At 36.5% G+C, this 14,167-nt stretch overlaps 1 protein-coding gene across 4 annotated transcripts in view; it reads left to right on the top strand.

The window, feature by feature from the left end:
- Positions 1-14,167, top strand: part of KIF6 (kinesin family member 6) — a 154,467-nt gene that overhangs the window by 120,140 nt on the left and 20,160 nt on the right. For all 4 annotated transcript variants that reach the window (XM_066178437.1, XM_066178435.1, XM_066178436.1 and 1 more), the window contains one exon: positions 3,552-3,602. In XM_066178437.1, the coding sequence (XP_066034534.1) occupies positions 3,552-3,602 (51 nt within the window). The remainder of the gene's footprint in view (positions 1-3,551; positions 3,603-14,167) is intronic.

The following is a 14,167-nucleotide window of genomic DNA, read 5'->3' as shown; positions in this document are numbered from 1 at the left end:
CCCCTACTTCAGTCATTTATGAACTTCAAGCCTAGCATTGGGGCAATGGTGTTCTCAGAGGCAGAAAAGCAGAGCAGGTCAGAAACATTCATTCTCCCCCACAAGTATTTATTGTGAAAACAAAACAAGATTACTTTAATCAAAAACATACACAGAAAATCTCGAGGGTTTGTCAAAAATAAGAGTTTCTAAATGAAAACAATTTTTTTCCCAAATGAAATCTAAACAAACTGTCAAACTTCAAATTGGATTAAAACAAACTGGAAGATTAATTCATACCTGTCTGGCTAAGTCTTGATATGGATTTATAGTCAGGTGCGTCATGATACCACCATGTCCCCCAAATCAGAACTCATGTTTGGACTACTTTTCCCATAATACAATTTCAGTTTCTCCTTAAGAAGTTTTCTGGGAAATTAAGTTCACTTTCTGCTGCCCTGAAAAGGCAGTTTTGACTATGTAAATTGGATAAATGTCACCTTTCTATTTCTATTTAAAGAAGAAAAACAAAGCTCTTTTGCTAGAAGAATGGTAAGGCTGGAGTTTTATTTTTCTAGCCAATGGAGAAGTTTCCTTTGATTCCTCTCTGATTACAGGTGGTCTGATTCAAACTTCTCATTCTTTCACAAAGCTGCCAAATAGAAAATTTTCTTGCAACATCATCGTCCATGTCATGGATGGAGCAGAAGTGTACAAAGGTTAGAATGAAGGGAGAGTGGAACATTTGGGACAAATTCACACTGCTGAATGGTCTGACAAAGCTTGCATTACAAGTAGAACTCCTGCAGCCTCTGTGGTTTCTATCCCAGCTGTGCTCAGAGTAAAATCTATGTAATAGAAAGTCAAGACTCTTGGCTATAATCATTTAAAACCTAGTCACAATGTAGTTTGTGTTTCCACATATTTGTATTCATTGCAAGCTGTTGTCTATCTGCTTAAACTTATTCTGATCAGCTTGTTTGGCCTGCTTTTTTTTCAGTTGACCTCATTGCCACTTGAAACACAAAACATTTAGATTGCTGATGATCTGTTTCTAGCAAGGTTAAAGAAGGAGATACAACACCATTTATTAACAAGATTGAAAACTGTATGTCGCCCTTATTTTCAGGTGGCTCTTGATGAAAAGCCTGTTGTCCCTACTGGAACCATTTTTTTCAAACAGTGGCAGTTGCCTTTTGCAACTCACAGTGCTTAAGAGAGTTTCTGAGCCCTTACACAAAGATAAATGTGTAGATTGTTTCTGAGGCACCTCTGTTAAAGGTAATCCATTGAGATGAGTTCCAAGATTTCGAAAAATTGTTTCATGGCTTTCTCATGGCCCAGTGTTGAGCGAGTAACATCCCACTGTGTGAAACAGAGGAATGGAATACAAGGATCTAAATAGTCAGAATAGCAAAAAGCAATTTGAGGAAAAGGTAGCATGTTTAATCACATTTCATTGAGTATGGAAATCAACTGAGTTGCTTTATAGGGCTTTCAAAGCACAAATAGCATGAGTGTTGATCATTCAACTGGGTTTTATCAGTAAAAATTAGTAATCAAGGGTGTTTTTTCTATAGTTACAGAGATCAGCTTATTTAACTGAATGTGGTTTTTTCGTTGAGTGTTAGTACAGCTGAGATGGAGGATTTATTTGTTTTTATAGCAGGGTTAGATGAAGTTAGCTATTTCACTTAATCTGTTTCTCAGTAGCAGAAGGATTTCCTAATTTTACAGACTGCAGTTTCCTAACTTTACAGGTAACTTTAATTACAGAAAAGTTCATTAGTTTAATTAAAAATAATTATAAAGGTTAAAACTTCCTCTGCAGAAAAATACAACTCTATGTCTGTTTTATAGTCAAAGAGTAGGTAGGGTGTTTTCTTTGGTTTGTTTTCTATAAACATTCAAAACAACAAAAATTGAATGTTATAATGCAATGTATTGCAAATAATACATTTCCTACAATGCTACTCAATACTTAACAATTATTCTCATAATTTCCAAAGAACTTAAATTTGTTATAGTTCTTTTGTGCTCACAGAACAATGCAATTCTCATGACCTGTGAATTTAAATAGCTTTTTACATCCTCTGGTTAAGCATTTGCCAACTTTTAATGACTTAATTTGCCTCTGATTAGCTTACTCTGTAAGCAAACTAGACTTCAACAAATTAGACTTCACGTGTAAGCAAAGTGATATTTTTAATTCAAAATGCATGCTAATATGATCTAGATAATGTGGGGGGAGAAGTGAATCCAGCATGGATTTTTTTTTTCTTTCCCTGGTATCCAGATTTGCATCTTTGAATATTATGAACAAATCTCTGCTTAGAAATTGTTTTAATTTGAAAACTCAAGAGGCATAATCCCATCCCCTTTCAAAATACATTTACTGCTGAAATTCCATATTTAGGATTATGTTTTTCCTTTATTGGTTCCATTAATGTCTTTGTTTAATGGCATCCCATGTGGTAATCTAATTATTGTTTGGAATAATTGGGAAACTGGCCCACTGTCATAGATCAGGTAGGAAATTGATAGAAGGATAAAAGTGATATATGGGGCATGGGAGTCTAACTATGAATGCTGAGATAATGGAATTGGTTCATTTTTGTTTAAAAACCAATGGCATATGCACAGTGAGTCCTGCTGAGCAGTTGCCATGATTTAGGAATATTGCTGCCCAACTCAGTGCCCCCACCAAAGCTCTCCAAACCACACACTGCTGTCTCTCACTGCCCCATTCTCCCCTTCCCAGCTGTGGTGGGATGGAGAGAATTATTGGAGGCAAGAAAGGCGAAGATCACAGGCTGAGATAAGAACGATTTACTGGAAACAACAATAAGATAAGAAAATGAACAGTAACAGCAACAATGTTAATGACAGAGGGCACAGAGAAAGAAACAATTCACATGGAAAACCTCCCAATATTAGACAATATAGGATGGCTCCTTCTGCCATGTTTACTTGACCCTTCTCCACAGAGGAGTGTCCCTTTCTCCTGCCCCCAGCAAAGACATGAAGTGGTACAGAATAACCTCATGGTCCCCTCCCAGCTACTGAAAAATAAAGCCTGGACAGAACTAAGACAGTAGCAAAACTTGCAGAAGCTTTAGTACATGGGATATTTAAAACTGAGCAGGACAGACCAGAAGAAATGGATTTTGGGGAATTAGTTTTTCACTGGCAAAGGGGTGGACTAGTGACCTAGTATCTCGTAAGTACCTTAAAGGCTGTTTGAACAAATATTTGGAATTCCATATGTCCTCTGGTCCCATTTGGACATCTTTTCTATCTAGCAGTAGGAAATCATTATCCTGTGAAAGTGCTTGACAGTAAATGCTTAATTTTCAGTCTTTCTTACTGGACAGTTAAATCTCAGTGTATGTAGAGTCACGTTGTGCCTATTTGTTTACTTGCAGTAGAGTAATCAACTTGTCCCATGGATCACAAAAAGCCCTTAAAATTGCCCAGCAGCAGAGGAGTTTCAAACGGTGGGAAATAGGCAATGACTTCATTGATTTTTGACATTTTGAATTCTAATTATTTGCATTTTGTGTCTTTTACAGACCACCTGAAAGGAAAGATAATCCAGAAGCAGATTCAGAGAGCAGCTTTAGGTAAGAGCATAACATTTCAGATAGGATACAACAGGGCCAACAAGCTCTCTCCCAGGGCTCAATCTGCTTGGGAGGCAGGTTGTATTTTCTATGACTTTTTTTGCCACAGTACTTCTACAATAGTCCATGCCACAAAGAGCATGGACACTGTGAACTTTGCCTGAAATTTGACTCAAAAGGCGTCTGATTTTATATGTGGTGAGAAAAATAATACACAATTCTTACAGATTTGGGAGTTTGGTTTCTGATTAGTCTGATCTGAATTCCCATTAACAGATATTGATTTGTCCTGAGGCTGAGCTAATAGCCATGTTGCCGCAATCTAACATTCTTATAATTTTTCTCATTCCAAGGGTGACTAAAGGCCTATACAGTTCATTTCTTTCACATCTAGTTATTGAAGTTGAGAAGTTGTTTCTTGCAGTTTCTGTTGACACAGCTATAAAGCTAAAATTGTCTGTGTAAGTTGTTCACAAAACTGTAAAGTCATCCAGATTTGGTTTAAGATGCTTTAAGCTGACTCCACTGACTTTGTACTGAAATGGCCTAGGAGTGTTCATAAGAGAATTCCACTTTGGGGACAGTAAACTTCAGCCAAAATTTGGCAGAAAACCGCTGGGGCAATCAGTTTGGATCCCCCCTCATTTAGATCCATAAAAGAATCCCAAAATGTACCTTCCTGGACCTACTTCACATAAAAGATGGAGCTAACTCAGACCAGATTGCAGCTGATATGTGTATTTCTATGTATACATAACATAGAGAACATTTGTCTCTTAATAAGAAGAGAAAATTTGGGGACTACCTTTTCTTCCAAAAGTCAGGTGAGTAAGTTACTTCAGAATAACAAAACTGTTTCTCTTTCTAATCTGCCCATGCATCTCAGGCTTTGGTGATGATGTTATTGTTTCACACTTTTATCATTTTTTTATTTTGATTTAACAATCACCATTAAAAAGAATTTTTTTCTATGTCAATAAAGCCCAGGAATCAAACTCAGTTGATTTTTATCAGGATGAGAAGGGAAAGTGAAGGAATTGCTGATCTCTTCTGCCTGTTATCCAGTAACAGGACAAGTGTGAAAAGTTCAAAGCTGCATCGTGGAGGTTCAGATGTGATGTTAGGAAAAGATGCTTAAACAAGAACAGGCTTCCTTGACAGGTGATCAAGGTCCCATACCTGACTATTTAAAAAGTAATTGAACACCCTGGTTTAATAGTAATTTGCTTTCACTTTTGGTCAGCCCTGAAGAGGACTAGATGATTGCTGGGAGTCCTGTCAAAGTCTTCCCCTTCTTTGCCCTCCCCTTCCCTCCTCTGAAGTTCAATTTAATGGTGTCATCTTCAGAATAACATGGAATTTTTTCTTTAATTCACTCCAGATTTCAATAACATCTATTTACTAAATTTTTTAACACTCTTGCAAGTTACATCAAGATGAATCATAGCAGTGCTGTTTATGAGAATTCCTTATTTAATGTTTTGAACAATGAACTAATATATTCTGAATGTGTATTTCAATCTGAATAATATTTGGTCTTGTACACTGACTTTTTTACTACATAGAAAAATTATGTTTCAAATGCTGTTTTCAATAACTACGCTGGTTTTCAGAACATAGGTAGGTATAATTTTTCATGTCCTTGGGTAATGCCACAGTAGTGACTTTACCAGCTATACATTCACAGTGTGAATATTGCATTAGTATTTCACCTCTGTAGCAGGCAACCTGTGTGTTTCTGCCTTTTGTTTTGAGCATTGCTGTCTGCTTATTCTCACTAAGTCTGGACTGCACAAAGTATTTTCCAGTATTTACATTATTATTTTAAATATTCTGGATATTTAGACTTAATATTTATTCTATGAGTTGGGGAGTATTATTTTCCTGCCTGCCTTTCTGGATGAATGGTCTTTCAAAGAGTAACAGGTGCCAAGTCTCCCAGGAACTTCTTGATGATCAGAATGTCATCAAGATATTTTTAAATGAAAACTGCATGGTCAGAAGTCTAATTAAGGGTCTGTTGAAATCCCAACATGAAATAAAACATACTATTGTTTCAACTAGAAACAAAGTTAACATCTTCCAGCTGCCTTTTTTTTCTTCCCCTTAACTTAAAGCATTTTATGGCTAAAACTCTTCAAGAAACTATTCCAGTCAGATTTTAAAGAGTATAGATCTGTGTCCCTTACGGCTGTGCTTAAGATGTGGATTTATTTTTGAAGGAAAACACCATTACGTAGCCCATTGCTCTTAGCTATTTCTTTTAAATCACCATATGCTGGGAGTTAAAAAAGGACACAAATAGATGGGAAGGATCATCAGAGAAAAGGGATGCTCAAAATTTGTCACTGCACTACCAGAAACACTGAATACTTAATGTAAATTTACAAGGATTCACCTCAGTGTGCCTTTCATCCTTCCTAACTGCCAAAAAAAAATCTTAATGTGCAAATAAATTATTTTAATTATCTTTATGAAGATCTTTCAGAGTAACACACTTAACTGCATTTTAGGCAAGATTTAAAGTTTCTTTTGCATGCCTAACTCCACTTCAGGAGTATTTAGAATGAAATAATGTGCACACTGCTTAAGTATTGACAGCAAAAACACTGGCTCACAAACATGCTTCTGGGTGGAAAAGATGTGAGGAAAGAATGGAAAGAGAAGCTTTCCCTGAGGTTTGCAGTGTTTTAGACGAAAAGTTGGTGTTTGATTCTAGTGAAGCATCATCTTATCATATTTTTAAGTAGTATTCCTGTAAAATGAAGAGCCTGATGGCAAAACCTTTTTGCTTCTGAAGAGGGTTGTTAAGAGTAAGTTACTTTCCAACTCTGCTGTCTTTGTAAACCTACTTGAAATAAAAAAAAAAAAAAGGATAAATGGAGATCTTTGTAAGGATCTTGCATCGCTTGTACAGATTTCAATATTAAGGCACAGTTTATCAATATTTTATTAAAAAACTGCAACCAAACCACACAAAAAACCCACTTGTTTTTCCAGGTTTTGTAACTTGAATTTTAGAAATAAGATCTTGTATTTCTGGTGTTATTCAAAGAGCTATTCCCAAGTTCTTTTTTAATCAAAATTCCCTTGAAAAAGCTGAATCGTCATAAAAATAAGACTCTGACGAGGTGAGTCAGAAACAACAGATATGATTCAATCCCTGAAAATGCATACCAGCATTTGAGTTAGTGTGGCAAATGCCTGCGAGCAAAGATTTTGGCATGTTATTTTTATATTTGGATTTGTAACACATATTTGGTTTTAAGCAAATATAGGGAAATTTCTGCTTATCTTTCTTCCCTTCACAGCTTTATCTGTACCAGCTTTTCCTACATTTCCAAAGCTAGATGCCTATTCTAAAGATTTTAGTATCAGTCTATACCCTTTTTTATTCCTTGCTGTGTGTTTCTTTATAGCATGTTTCATTCTGCTTACTCACCTTTCCTTGTCTAGAAGTGAATGAACGTGATCAGCACAGAGTACAGCAGGGACAGACAGGGCTGTATAATGAATGCAGCAGGGTACTCCTGCAGGAGTATTCCAGCCAGTCTTAGGAAAGGATTTCAAGCAATGATTTCTCCAATGCTTTTGATGCTGCCACTACCACATACCAGATACCGGGATGCAAATACATTGTCTGACACATTTCTGCATATCAGAAGAGTTACAAAGGGGAACTGCTACTTCCGGAGTTGTCCAGAATCACAGAATGATTTGGGTTGGAAAGGAAGTTTAATAACCATAGTTCAATCCTCCAGCCATTGGGTGGGAAATTTTTCACTACATCAGGTTGCTCAGAGTTCCATCCAACCTGTCATTGAACCCTGCCAATGTGGCTCATGCCACTAGAAATGCTAGTCCACCATGGTTTGTACCTGCTCTGGATATAAGGTATGTTCAGGGAGTGTATGGGAGTCTTCTCTGCAACCATTGCAGCCTCTTCCAGACATATATAACATTAATTAGTCCAATAATTATGACTGTCTTGAACTCATCTGCTGTGATCTGTGTGAATGGAAAGCACATAGCACTTCCAAACTGCTGGTTTGCATCAGAGTTAATCTGTTCTTTAAATAAATCCATATTTAAATAAAATGAGCTTGGTTTCTTTCCCTGCTTTACATCTTGTAACTGAGATGACATTTAACATTTTTCATATGAAGCAGAAGAGTCTTGATCTGCATCAATGCCATGAAATGAAGAGACACAAGTGTTTTCAATCACAAAATGACAGAAGCTGAGGAAACTGGCAGTTTGTGTTTTCCCACACAAATCCAGCATAGTCCATGGAGAATAATAGATGGCCTGTTTTAAGACCAAGTCATTCTTGGTGATGAAAAATGATATCCTATGTATGGGTTAAATAAAGCATTTTAGAGTAATAATCTGAAGTCCATAATTTCAAGGAGGGTTTTTTGGTTTTGTTTTTGGGTTGGTTGGTTGGTTGGTTGGTTGGTTGGTTGGTTGGTTGGTTGGGGTTTTTTTGCTAGAGATAAGCCAAATGTACTACCAGGCATCCGAGGGCTAAAACATGCTAAAGAGCAGTGCAGTAAGTTTGCAATAGCCTTAGAGTAAGGGAAAGATTTCTCTTCAAGAGTTTACAATTTTTATATTCAGAATGTTTCTGTGTGTTATGTTCTTCTGTGCATTTGCACTTGAAATGTCAAGGAGCAGTGGTGTTTTTGCACAAGTTCTTGTGCATGCATCATACTGATTTTTGTTCCTAGGATGACCTCTAGTGGCATCAAGGCCATTTTCTTTAGGGATGAGTTTGATTTCTTTAGTCTAATTCAAAGGAAATAGGAATTCTGAGTGACAGAAAGCTGGTAAGATTGTGCTTGCTAAAAGGGACGTTTATTTTTCATTGTTTCTAACACAAAGATACTAATATTACAAGTGGATGAAAATTCAAAACCAGCACCTCTTTGTCTTTTTAAAAGAGTTTTACTCTGCCAAAGATACTGATACTTTTGAATTACCTTTGTACAATTATTGTAACATATTAGGTGCTTTTAGAAATAATTACCAAATAAATTTTTAATCAAATGTTTGCAATAGTTAGAGACAATTAATTTTGAAAACATATATAAGTAGTTGTTTGGACATTACAAGTTGTTAGACTTTATCCTTTGGTAACTGTGAAGCTACACACCATAACAAACTTACTCTCTTAGTTTTGCATGCTATTTTGTGCTTCAAGTCAGCCTAGTTTATGGCTGAAATGAAAAATTCTTGAAGAGTTTTTTATTTTTGTACCTACCAAGTTCTTCTGTAAAGATGATCACAATCAGGAAAAAAGCCACAGATTCAAAGCAGCAGCTACACTAGCTGGAATGATGCCCTTGCTTGCCACAGTACTTGAGGTTTCTTCTTAGATAATGTGTTTTGGGGATTTCCCAGCATTACATAGGAATTAAGTTTAAAATTGTAGGAGTACGTTCTATAAGAAGACACTTTTTACACCCGTCCCTTTAGGCCTCAATCTCACACAGACCTTTCTTTCCACAGATTTCTCTCCAGTCCTTCTGGGGTGTTTTGTGGTATTGTTTTTTGCTGTATTTTTTCTATTACTTTTTTTAGCAGGATTTACTACATCCAATGTTAAATTCTAGAGGCAGACATGAGTCTTCTCTTCCAGTTTGTCTTCAAGAAAGAGAATACTGATATTTACTGGAAGTCTTTGCAGCTATGTCTCCTGAATTGTCAGAGAAAATTCTGAGATTACTTGTGTGTTCCTATTAAGCTTCCCATATGACCCACTCAAATCCAGCTGCCAGATCTCAGAAAAGACCGAAGACATTTTTGGATCAAGTGACATTTTTATTAGGAATCATGAACTTGTAGCACAGCTACCCAGTACTCAGCTTTATTGACATTGACTCTGGCATTTCACTGTTGTTGGAACAGCTCGCAGTCTCTGTAAGCTTTCTTGTAGTATTTCTTTTGAAATAATGAAAAGCTCAGTGAGAGTTGTATTGTTATTTAGAAACTCCTTCTGGTGCCTAACAAAACAATCTGGAGATGAAACTTTCAATTCTCTAGTTTGGTATATTAAAATAAGATATTAAGATTCTGTGAGGGTAGTTACACGTTGAAAGAGTCATCAAAGAAGTTTGCAGGAGTTCTCTTCATGGAGTTTTCACAATATGTCTGGACATAATCTGGTTCAGTTTTCACCCAGCCTTAAGCAGTTTGAGCCACACAGGCTTCCAAGGTCCCTTCCAACCAGAATGATTCTATGATTCTAAAACACAGTGGAGCGAACAAAAAATAGATCTGGTTCTATGCACACAGACTACAGATTCTAGGCCTAAGCTTGTTTGCTTTACTTCAGTGTATCTTTGAGTACCTATCTCTTTTGGCTCTAAAAAGCTGGAAGAAAGTTTAACTAAGAATAATATGGAGTTTAAGGTGCTGTAAGTTTCTTTATTCTGGCCATGTCCAGTGGGTGTGTTGGGCAGCTTGACTAGTTCTGTTTCAGTCAAGGTTTCCTCCATGAAAGCTCTCTGTAATAAAAAATTCTGTAATCTAATGAACTGTAAACAACAAATGGAGCCCTTTCACATCTGTCTTTCTGTGAGTTTTTCAAGGTCAGACCTAGAGTAGAAATTTCTATCTAGCTGATTATGTAAAGAACAGGACAAGGGGTGAGTGTGATATCCAGCATTTTAGAACAACTTGCAGGCCTGGTAAAAAACTTCTGCCATTTTTTCTTTTGCTGAAATAGCTAAAGGAAATTAATTCATTCCCTCTTTGCTGAAAAATGTTTGCATATTTGAGATCAAAATAAATAATTACTTGGAACAAGTAGCTAATAATATCTCACAAATGTGCAGAGGTTGGATAGAACTTCTCCAGATAAGAATCTTGTGGTTGAGTTGTAATTATTTCTGGATATGTCAAGATTGTCTCTTCTCAGTATACGGTACAGTATAATTCAGCCAACAGCTACCAGAACATCAAGTCCAGTGTCCTTTCCTTCACAGGTCATAGGAAAGAGCTGAGTTATGAGAACTCCCTAAATACCTCTGTATTTCTAGTACCTTCTTGAGCTGGTAGCACAGTACAGACAGCCCAGCTGTTCTGCAGCCAGCAGGTATGTGCATGGGAGAACCAGCAAAAGCATGGCACTCCTTGTGGGATATGAACATGGCCAGCAGGAATAGGGGGTCCTCAAACCATAATCTGGTCCCTACAACTGTCCAAGTTGCACATGGCCCTAATCTAATACGTGTCATAACACTGAACAACATCAAAATGAATCTTCTTAAAGAATGACATTCCTGGTGACATGAAATCCTACAGTTGTAGTTTCAAAAATTTTATGGAAAACTCATACATCATATCAACATTTAAAAAAGCATTTAGGAAACTCATTTAGAGGGACAATGGAGTAGCCATGCTGGAGAGTGGAAACTAAACTTTCTGTAGTACTTTTGTCTTTATTCTGCACTTAACTGAGGTGAGGTCTTAGCACATCGCTCTGCTATTTGCATAGGAAAAAACTATTAGATCTGTGATAGAGGAGCTTCAGCCCAACACCTTTTGTCTTATTTGAGCCAAGAGTTAAACTAAATAATTTATAGTGCAACCCCATGCTCACAATAGATTGATTTCACCAATGATGATGTGTCTTTCCTTTGTGCTTTCCATCTCCTCTTCTCTTTAGCAAATGAAAGTAGCAGAAAGAACAAAATTGATCAGAGTGGTATAGCCATATAACATTTGTTTGGTTAGTATTCACTTCTTGAATCAAGGTCAAAACTCTTTTTTTGTCTAACTTGAAGTTAAACATCTGTCATGGCTCATCTATACCTATTCACAGCTGAAACAGAAGCAGTTAAGGATAAGCATGTATGCTTATTTTTCCTTAATATTCTTTCAAAGGACATTGCTATAAATTTAGTGTCCAGAAAAAATGCTTCTGTGCATTGTCATGAGCATTTTTACTGACAGCCACAGACAGTCCTATGCAGAATGCAGGTAAAACACCCCCTATTTTTCAAAAACACCAGGCCTATGGAATTAATCTCACAGTTGCTATGTGCATTGCATTCCTAAATGTGATCTGCAAGCACTGACCTTGCTGCCCATGTCTGTGTATGATGTTCGTGCACAGTAATCTGTGACACTCAATGTGACTGCACCTTTAGCACCCTTACGTATGTCTTATTCGTAGGAAAGTTGTGCTATATTATTCTCAGTCAAGTCCTTCTCTTGGCCAGACATTACTTTACAAAAACTTTGGTAGTTATTCAACTGCAGTCTGGATATTGGTGGTGGGGTATTCCTAATGCCTCCTGACAAAGTTTAGAAAAGAGATTTTTTTTTTCCATGAAAACTCTTGGATTTTGTAGAAATGAAAGTTTACAAAGCCTCAAAGCTTATGTATGACAAATCATACCCCTTCTTGGAAGGCAGAGAAAGATCACTCAAACATATCAGGTATGATTTTAGCTAATATTATTAACAAGAAAAATGATGCAAGAGGAATTGCCTGTAATCAAATGGTAAAAATTATTTATTAAGTGTAGGCAAGAATCTGAGTTAGTAGGGTGTTCTTGGCTAAAACCCAGCTGTTACTGTTCCACTAGATTAACTGGCATGTATGGAACATATTAAACTTGAAGCTGTTTTGTTGGGGTTTTTTTCCTCCCAGTATATTTTAATTGTGTATTTGGAAAATAACAGAACATTTTTATCCATGATGGTTTCAGAGGCTTGTATGCTTAAGTGCAGCTGACATGAAGGTAATGCCTTCTGTTTTGTATTCCATGTATTTTCAGAAAGAAAAATTTAGATGTCTACTTTCAAAGAAGAAACTTGAGGGAATTGAAGTGTGACTGTATTTAGGAAAAACAGCGCACTGAGGTGGAAAAAATAGCTCTGCTTTCCAGGTATACCTTGGAAGTTAGTTAGTTTGAGCCGGTATTAAGCCAGAAAATCAATTAGCAATGCAATGCTACCAAAAAAAAAAATGCATGCAGCATACCAATGGGTCCTCTTACTAAATTCAGTGATTAAAATAAAAATCAAAATCAACAAAATACACATCCTTAATCCCCTGCACATCCATTAACTTGTAAAATGCTGAAAACAGGACAGTGTATTTCAGTGTATTCTATGACAAACTGGCTGAAAATTTAAAAAATCTATTACATTATGGTTAAGTGAATTGCTCTAAAACTCACAATATAAACTCACTCAGACATTAGGATATTTTTATCTTCTCCCAAGTTACATTGTGCCTACTTGTCTTTGCTTTTGTATAAGGTACACACATGGTGCCCAGTGACAAACATCATGTTGCCCAGGGGAAACATAAAGAAAATGAGAATTACTTGTAAGATGATCCTGAATAATGATAGATGGGTAGTTCTTTAAAGCAACCAAAAAAAAAAAAAAAACCCCCAAAAAACTTACAACATATGCTCCAGTTTGAAAGCACTAATTCTTGAGTTTGCCACAATATGCAAAGCTGATAAATAATGCAGTAATTATACTAATGGGATAGTAAAGTCAATTCTAAATTTGGTTACTTCAAGTGACTATAGATTTAAGCAGATAAACACAAGACTATCTAGTGAAAAAAATAAATATATTTGACTGCAAAAGTACAGCTGAAGGGCAGGACACAATGTTTTTTGAGGCATAAGACAATAAATCTCTAGGAGTTTGACTTCCAGGATACACTCAGGTTGAGATATATATGAGCACCCCTGAGAGTATAAAGTTCAGGGTCACAGAGAGTTTCTTGCAAAATTTTCTGGCAGTAGACAAGAATCTGCCAGAGTATTTCAGGTTGTTGCCAGCTTGCAGTAAACTATTGTGATAACACTTGGTATCATTCTAGAAATAGTGTGTTTCATCCATGCTTTCTATATGGCTTTGAAATACTGATCCAGTTAGCAGGTGCTACAATTTCCCTCTGGTAAAAGAGAGAAATTTCTCTATTCATTAGAATAAAATAATAATATCTTAAAATGCCTCTTACACTCTTCTTTATGGGAAATAAGCACCAAAAATTACAAATCTTTATCATATGAACTGTCAACTCATGCATAGCTCACCTTCATCTCTGTGTGGGTAGCTGGTATCAATTGTATCCTGTGCACACTTCACCAAATGAGTTGTATATGAAGATGAAGCAAAAACAGTTAGCCTGAAAGCAAGCATAAAATTTCCTAGCTATTTCCCTACCCAATGTAGCACTTTCAGTCTCTTCTTTACATTTTTACATTCTTTACATTTTACATTCCTAAAAACATCTTCACGATTTAGGATTCATAATTTTTGTCACTCAGCTCTATGTGTAGTTATGTTAATGTAAAAAAACTAATACTCCTTTTCAGTATGTTGCTGACTGCTGCCAAAATAGTTCTGTTGTACAGAGCTGGATGCCAACAGAAACCCCTAGTGTACACAGAGCCAATGTTTTCCTAAACATGCATGTCATACCTCCCCACACCCCTGAAACCTGGGGCTGCATTATCCAGGATTAAATTGCAGCAACTACATTTGTTGCCCAGGAGAAGTCACTGGGGCACAAAAAGTGCATGTGG

Source organism: Chamaea fasciata, unplaced genomic scaffold (assembly GCF_029207755.1).
Source record: "Chamaea fasciata isolate MVZ Bird 193981 ecotype frontalis unplaced genomic scaffold, bChaFas1.0.hap1 SCAF_3, whole genome shotgun sequence".
Classification (NCBI taxonomy): domain Eukaryota; kingdom Metazoa; phylum Chordata; class Aves; order Passeriformes; family Sylviidae; genus Chamaea; species Chamaea fasciata.
The sequence above is the reverse complement of the archived record's forward strand: the minus strand, read 5'-3'. Positions and strand labels throughout refer to the sequence as shown.